Raw genomic sequence first — 8350 nt, 5'->3', positions numbered from 1 at the left:
GGCCAGAGGAGGTAGATTGAGGGGCTGATTCCCCCGCTTCATGTGTCCATAGAAAGTGGATGAATCCCAAAGAAATAACTGAAGCCATCACTGGGAGAGAGGAAGTGGGCCTGGGGAACTGTCAAGCCCAGAGTAACCTTTAAGGGCCTGGGGCCAGGGCCTGGCAGAGGGGGTGGGGCAGGCTCCCCCGCAGCCAGAGCAGATGGGGCTTGGGGTCATCAGACTCACCTGAGAAGGATTAAGAGCCCGACTGGTGACTGGGGGAGTGATTGAGAAGAAGGCTGCAAGGCCAGGCCCGGGAGGGAGCTACTGGAGATGCTGCGGGGGGCGGGGGTGGTCGTCTCCGCTGCGGTGTAGCCCCGAGGAGGAGAAGGACAAGGAGGAGGATGACTGTGAAACCCCTAAGCTTGAGGGGTGAGCTATGGACCGGGGAGGCTTGGATTTAAAGCCACTGTGCCAGGAAGGGGGGCTGTGAAGCCTACACCTGAGCAGAGAGGGACGTCAGGAGGATGGGGGAGGGGATATTGTTTCCAAGACCTTGGTGTGACTGGATTACTTTTAGGAACTTGCAGGGAAACTGAGGCAGAGGGCTGCCGTGACACCGCACGTAGAGACACTACCGCTATCTTCAGGCGCCCCCATTGATGTGATCCTGCAGGCAGCCACCTCAGGGACCACCCCCCATCCTCCATTCTTGTGCCAGCAAAGAACAGGAGGGTGACCCAGCTCAGGCAGTGTGGCCAGCTGCCCAGCTGGTAGCCAGTTGGGTCAGTGGTTGCACAGGGCTCAGTATCCAGCGAGTCAATCACCCTTTGTTGGCATCAGACGGAAAGGCCTAGGTTTCGGCTGCTGACTCACCTCTTTTGCAACCCAGATCACGCGCCCCCAGAGAGCAGCTGTCCTCCCTCCTGCGCCATCCATGCACCACCCCCCCACCCCCCCGCCGCTGTTACTTGGACCCATCACCCGGCGAAGTGACTGTTCAGAGTTTAAAGGTCAGAAGAGGCTGTGGCATGATCTCAGCCCGCAGGCTGACAGGCCAGGGAGGGGCAGGAGTCTCTGCCAGCCTGATGCCCAGGGACAGGGGAGCTTGGAAGCAGAGCCAGCCCATCACTGCCAGGAAGGTAAGTGCGATGCCCGCAGGGCTGGCGCGTGCTAGAGAAATGGGAGATCCGTGCTCACTGGTTTGAGATGTGGGGGGGCCTCTGTGCCACCTCAAAACACCCACCTGACCTGTCCCAGCCTGGGACCCAACCCCCACCAGGGAGGGCAGAGCAACATAGAGCCGGTGATGTTAGGGGACCGATCTCATTGCTTGTCTCTGTTCCTGGTACCCAGCAGGATCCAGAGCTGTAGGGCAGCATCAGACCCTACCTGCTGGGATGGCTCCAGCTAGCACCTTGTTCTGAGCAAGGTGCCCGCTGCATAGGAGGGCAGGGAGGGCAGGCCCTTGTGCCCTGGGCAGGCTGCAGGAGGGAAGACTTGGTCACTGCGGCACTCGAGAGCGTGGTGGCAGCGGAGTCAGGGTTTACTCATTGCAGCAGGTCACGTTGCCCTGGCGAAGCCCATGGCCGCAGGAGCTCTCTGTTCTGCCAGACCATGCTATAAGGTGCTATGGGCATTGCCCCTGTGGGAGGCTGTGACTGGGTACCACCTTCCCCACGCCCGTGGGAAGAGCCCCTCGGAGCACCATCCAGGCTTGTGGTGAGACCACCCCCCGCCTCTCCCAGCAGGGGGTGCTGGCTGGCTGACCCTGTGCACTGCAGCAGCGGGGAAGGGCTGGGCTACAGCCACTCCTCCGCCCCACTGCGCAGTTCTGAGCAGGCTATCACGCTGCAGGGGGACAGATGGGGTTTCTCTGGTTTTGAGCACTGGGGGCCTGCTATTCACTGAACTACTGACTATGCGTGTAGTATTTGCTGGGCCCTGCAAGGCAGGAAATCTCCCCCACAGCCAGCGCCCCTGCACCCACCCTGCAGCGCCTCCTGCTGCCAGGGGAGGCCAGGATAGATATTCTCGCACGCTGGGAGTATTTTGTGCTCTCTGTCAGAGCTGAAGCTGGAAAGCCCCTTCCCACACCAGCTGACTTGCTGAGCTGCTCCTGAATATGGGAGTGCCCCTCTGTCTGCATTTACCGCCTGGCCGTCCCCATCCCTTGCTTTGCCCTGTGCCTGGGATTTTTCCCTGGCACCGAGATGGATCTGAGCTGTAAGAAAGAAGAAAGAAACCCTCCACGGGTCCCTGGGCCCTCAAGCAGTGCTGGGAGATCCATCACCAGACAAGGCCCCATTGTGTCTATGCTCTGGACTCCACTGGGCCTGCTGCAGATCAATAGCTGCATTATACACTCTTGTGGGCTGCCGGGGCTTTTCCCAGCCGCTGCTGGGCTGTGAAAGCATCGTGGGATGGTATTCCAGGCAGCTGGAGTGATCTGGTTGGGAGGAGATGGGGGGCAAGAGAGGGAGAGCAGGGCAGGAGGGGGAGAGTGCTCATGAGCCACTTGCAAATAACTTAATGGCCCTATTGCACAATGAACAAATGGAGGTTCCGCACCATTAGTTCTAGTACAGAGAGCTGGGAACAGGTGTTCCCGTCTGGCTTAGTCATTAAATGTGACTGGCTGCCCCTGAGACTCTGTGGAGAGGGACAGAAGAATAAGAATCTCTTACGTATGTTTCACTAGCTTCCCCGCAACCAGCTTTATGGACAGGAACCGCTTCCCTGCCACAATGCAGCCAACTCTGGGCTGGAACGTGGCTGCTGTTTAACAGCACACAGCAACACCACACGAGAGGTTAGGACAGAGAGTGAAGATGTCTGGATTAAATTGAAATTGCCGAGGGTGGGGGGGGGGGTGGGGGAGGGTGGGGGGGGACGCGGACTTAGGGAGACAGAATTCAACAGGCTGTGTTGGAATTTGGCCAGGACTCAGGGATTTGTCACCCCCACCCTGCCAAGATGTTCCAGGGTTTCCCTTGGAGCAACGGTCCAATACATCCAAGTTTGTGCTAGCCACACTGCATCGCATTAGACCATGAGTAGCCCGTACAATTGTTTGAAGTCTCCTCTGAAACACGGCCTCCTCACTGCTAGGCCATTCACTCACTCCTGCCCTATCAGCGCTGCAGCCCGTGGGGTTTTTCTAGGTGGTCTTCCGGCCCAGCACTGCTCTGACCCCGCTCAGCATAAATCAGAGCGGCTGAAAGCCTCATGCAGCCGCATCAGTGCCCACCCAGACGAGGCTGCAGAGCTGTGAATAAAGCCTGAAAGTCCGCGCCGAAGAAGTGGCACCATCTCGCCTTCCCAGCCCACGTCCCAGCACATCCCAGCCGCCCTTTGTTCCCCCAGACAGTTGTTTGTCAAACAAGGAATTGAAGGGAGAAAGGGAGCCCCCCACACACAGACACACAAAACCCTCCCTGCTCAGCTTTGTTCTTCTAACACAGGCGGACAGTAAATTCTCCCGGCTCCCAGCAGCTTGGCTCGGCTGAATGGCTGTGCATGGCCCCCCCTCGCTGGGAGGCGACACAAGGGGACGGGCATCACCGGTTTGGAGCCTGCGTCCCAGACCTTGCTCCGTACGGCCGAGGTGAATGGAAAAGTTCCTGGGAAGCCTTGTGCCCAGGATCCCAGAATGCTCAGGGCACGGAGGTCCCCAGGGGGAGGGCGATGGGTTTGCCAAGTGCAGGATGTGCTGGAGTGTGGGTGCATCTGAAAAGGCCACCAGCAGGGGGTGAGTCAGAGCCTCCTTGGGGCCTGCTGGGTGGGCTGGGGGAGAGACACCTGCAGACATGTTCATGTTGCTCCCCCTTCCCCTGCTTCCCGGCTTTCTCACCCGGGCACAATAGAATGGGGCTTGTGTTGCAGGCTGTCCCCAGATCCACAGAGCTGTGAGCAGGGGGAGTCCAGGACTCGGCTAGTAGGGGGCTGCTGGTCGGGACTGAGGGGCACAGGCAGAGCGGTGGGAGGAAGGGAAGCCCAGGGATGGGATAGCAGGGGCTGCAGGTCAGAAGTGAGGGGCACTGGCAGAGGTGGGGGAGAGCCCAGGGCTAGGATAGCAGGGGCTGCGGGTCGGGAGTGAGGAGCACTGGCAGAGGAGGGGGAGCTCAGAAGAGGAATAGTAAGAATTCCTTTCTAGGAGTATGAGGCAAACCCGGCCGTGGGGTCTCACTGGGACCTTCGTAGCAATAGTGCCATATGCTGTATTCAAATGAACACTCCAGGCCTGTTGAGCTTTGTCACCCGTCCGCACTGCAGTGAGCTCACGGGTCCGATTTCTAACTCTGTGTCTGGAACCTCATGCTTCAGGGTGCCAGATGCTCATTCAGGAAGGAATCCCCACTTCCTCCCCTCCCTTCACACACACACACACACACACACCAGTGTCCAGGTGCATAATGGCTCTGTTGGGTTTTATTTAACTTCCCTCTGAAGTGTCAGATCCTGGCCACCCCCAGAAACAAGTTCCTGGTCTCGATGGACCATTAGTCTGATCCAGTGCGGCCGGCAGAGGGATGTAGAGCCAGGCTGGATGGGCCATTGCTCCGACTGTGCAGCAGGAAGTGAGATACGGGGCTGAATGGAGCCAGGCTCCAATGGCTCTCCTCCCACAATGCTGTCCCGTCCCCTGTCACACTCCCAGTGCCCTGTGCCTGGCAGATCCTCCCAGAGCTTGTCCCCTACTTGCTGTGTTTGATTTTGGTGACATCAACCCACACAGCCAGTTTGTCCAGTTGAGAGGGATGGATCAGCTGCAGACCCGGGCTGGGGCCAGGCAGGGGGCCAGGCCCATGAGGGGTGAGCAGCTGCTGACAGCGCAGGGAGATTTGCACTGGGCCTTGCTGGCTGGTTGTTTGCAGCCTGGGGAGAGGGCAGTTGGGAGAGAGCAGCTTTCCACAGCCCTTGTGAGCAGAGAGGAGGATCTGGCCTGTTTCCACAGTGGGCACACCCAGGCCAAAAATACCGGCCCATGGCAGGGTGGGGCATGCTGGGCACAGCCCAGCTATTTTTAAGGTCTGGATGTGTTGGAACAGCATCCAGACGGGTCCTGTGAATCAGAGAGCGGGGCAGGGAGAAAGCGGAACTGCCAACTGGAGAGAGAGATAGAGAGAGAAGCAGCAGAGTCTGGATATAGGAGTCTCCCCCCTCCTCCCCCCACAAAGGTGACCAGATGTCCCGATTTTATAGGGACAGTCCCGATATTTGAGGCTTTTTCTTATATAGGCTTCTATTACCCCCCACCCCCATCCCGATTTTTCACAGTTGCTGTCTGGTCACCCTACCCCCACATGTCCCCCCTTTCTGGAGATTGTGGGAGGCTCTGCCCTGGGAAGGATGTACAGGGGGCACTGGCTGTCTCTCCAGCTCCCCCTTTTAATATGTGTTTGTTCTGCTGTGTTACTGGTTCATTTGTTTCAGGGGTGTCATCATCCCTCCCCCTTGTTTTCCCTGGGGGCGAGGGGCTCCCCATGGGGGGCCCTTCCGATGGAGTGAGCACTTTGCCCCACAGACAGGGGCTTGGTGTGTGCCCACTGCAAGGGGCGTAGTTGAAGTTATTGGCTCCGGTCGATACAAAATCTGCCTCTCAAATGAGCAAATCCACTGTGATTTTCCTGGCCCGGGAGTAGCTTGGAGGAATGTCTACACAGTATTCAAGCTGGAGCCGGGGCTCTGGGTCCCCTCCCCACCATCGCAGGGTCCCAGAGAAGCCTGAATATTTACAACACAGTTTTTAAGCCTGTAGCCCAAGCCCTGCAAGCCTTAGTCAGCTGACACAGGCCGGACTCAGGTGTTTAATTGCTGTGTAGAGGTACCTTGGGAATCAGGTGGTCCAGGAGGGACTCTGGGTCGAGGAATTTTTTATTCCACTTGTCCCCTTCTTTGTTCTTGCCTCGAACATCGTTCATTCCAAGGCCTCCCTTCCACGACAGTGCAGAAGCCCAGCTGGTGCCTACTCTCTCCTGCTATGGGCAGTGGGGATCCTGTTTGATGTGGCTTTACAGAGCCCTGAGCAGCCTTGGATGCTGGCACCATTCGAGGGGAGGGATCATAGTGTTCGCCACAGCAGAGAGTATGAAATGTTCCTGGGACGGGGAGCTGGGTCACCTGGGATCTTTCCCACACTCTGCTGAAACTGGGGACCCTGGTGAGAATTCAGGCCCCAGAATAGAGGGGCGGGGACATCGTGGGGGCAGCAGCAGACAGAGTCTGTACCTGTACCTCTGAGATTGGCACACCCCCCTTTGCCCTCAATGGGCTGCTGTTATTCAGCAGCCAACCCCACAAGTCCCAGAGATGAGGACCTTCTCCTCCTGGAGTGAGCATAGGTAGATGCTGGAGATGGGGCTGTGAAGCCTGCTAGTGAGGCGGATTGGCCTGGGATTGTTATAAAAAACGCCTTGACTTTGGAGACTCCTGGGCTGCGGCTGTGGCTGAGGGTGGAGGTGTGCAGGCCCCTGGAGGACACCGTTGCCACCTTTGTCCCAAGCGGTTAGCCCATATTTGGGGCTTTGCTGGTTGTTTCTATTAGGAGGAGAAATTGACAACTGAGTCAGGTGTTTTTTCGATGCAATCCTGTTAACTGACAGAGAGTGGACAAAGTCCTGTTCCCCCAAGCACTGCAGGAATCAAATAGCAGGAGGCAGGTTCTTTGCTCACAATTCTAAGCCTCTTTCTAGGCAGCACTCTACCCAAAAAGCTGCATCTCATCACCTTCCTTTTAGGCCATGTTTCCAGTCTTTCTCTTGCTTTATGCTTGGCTTTTTGGCTAATCCTCTCTGCCTGTTCCCTGGGTGTTTCTGCTCACAGACACATGCCTCCATCAAACAGTACCCAGCGCAGCCCCTCCACCCACCTACCTCAGCTCCTGACCAGCCTTCTTTCAGAGAGCCCCTGTGAAATGGCTACTACAGCTGTGAAATCTACCCTCCAGGGCAGGCCTTGCCCATTTTATTCACTGTCATAACTCTCCCAGCCTCAGCTGCTCTCTCAGGTTTGGGGAGCAGCCACCACTAGGCCCACTCATTCCCTTGAGTACCCAATTCCTTACTCTCCTGCTTCGGGCAGCGATTGCAATTGGCCCCCAAAGAGGCCATCTGGAAAAGGCATCAGCAGCTCTATGCGTGTGGTTGTGCAATTGTAAGCGGGGGAATGGTCCCGCTATTGTGGGGAAATTTCCTGACTTCTGCACTACCCCGGTGAGGTGGGCTAGCGAAAGGATCTGAGTCCCCGCTCCCACTTCCTTTACCCAGAGGCCTCCCTGCCCTTGAGGGCTCCCCTTCCACTCTCCTGTCTGGCTGAGTCCTCGTAACCCCAACAAGGCTGGGCCCAGGATTCCTGGGGGGCTCGACTCCCAACCCTGCTGTGGTCACCTAGGACAGGGGCTAGGGTGTCCCCACTCCGGGGTACTCTCTCTTTGCACTGGGCACCTCCCTGACCCACTGATTATTCCATACAATTTAAAGCAAATACAAGTTGTTTAATTAACAATTAATCTAAAGAAAAGAACAAGGAAAAATGGGAAAGGTTAAAGGAAAACACATCACCCCGCTCTGTGGCAGGGAACATCACAAACAATGTCTCTGGAATGTCAGGGCAGGTCACAGTCTGCTTCTTGTAGGTCCCAGGCCTCCTTCTCAGGCCCTGGCCGTGCTGCAGAGACGCTGTGGGTTGGACACTTGCAATGGTGGTGGCCACACACCTCCGGGCTTTGAGTGGTGGGACCCTTCTTCCCAGCGTCAGCCCCCCGTAGGGTTAAGGTCCCCCTCCCGGTCTGGCCTGCAAGGGCCCTTGTCTGGGGGTGTCTTTCTGTGCTGGGCCCTTTGCCCAGGTTCCCCCTTGGCTGGCCCCACTTGCTCACCACACCTGGCTCTGTGGCTGCAGCTCTGCTCCCAGCACAGGCTCTGCTCTCCCTGGGCTGCGTCTCTGGCTCTGTGGCTGCACCTCTGCTCCCAGCACAGGATCTGCTCTCCCCGGGCTGCGTCTCTGGCTCTGGATCTGGCACGGTTCTGCTCTCCAGCTCAGCTTGGGCCCCTGCTCTCTCCTTAGCTCGGCCCCACTCAGTCTGACTCAGGCCATTCCAGTTCACACGGAGGACGGGACCCCCTCTGGCCTCCTGACTCCCTGATTAGCCTGCCCGCCCTGTCAATCAGGCTCATCTGGAGCATTGGCCTCTCCCCATGGTTCCTGGGGACTGTCAGTCTCAGGCTCCTGATTTGCCATCGACCCTTCCCCTTTTAGTGCTGGGAGCTAGCCAACCAAAACACCCCCACTGAATGTTAGTAAGGGGGCAACAGTCCCCTTACACAATCATAGCACTGTCCTTTCTCCAGCCACCTGGCAAGCTGCCCCT

General features: G+C 57.6%; 1 protein-coding gene across 1 annotated transcript in view; it reads left to right on the top strand.

Annotated features, from left to right (window-relative positions):
- The first annotated feature begins 1055 nt into the window (after positions 1-1055).
- Positions 1056-8350, top strand: part of SEMA3B (semaphorin 3B) — a 111202-nt gene continuing 103907 nt past the window's right edge. Inside the window, exon 1 of the mRNA XM_065551387.1 lies at positions 1056-1124. Coding sequence (XP_065407459.1) covers positions 1071-1124 — 54 coding nt within the window. The 5' untranslated portion in view covers positions 1056-1070. The remainder of the gene's footprint in view (positions 1125-8350) is intronic.

This window comes from Chrysemys picta, chromosome 7 (assembly GCF_011386835.1).
Source record: "Chrysemys picta bellii isolate R12L10 chromosome 7, ASM1138683v2, whole genome shotgun sequence".
Lineage (NCBI taxonomy): Eukaryota > Metazoa > Chordata > Testudines > Emydidae > Chrysemys > Chrysemys picta.
Note: the sequence above shows the minus strand (reverse complement) of the source record. Positions and strands in the feature narration are given on the sequence as shown.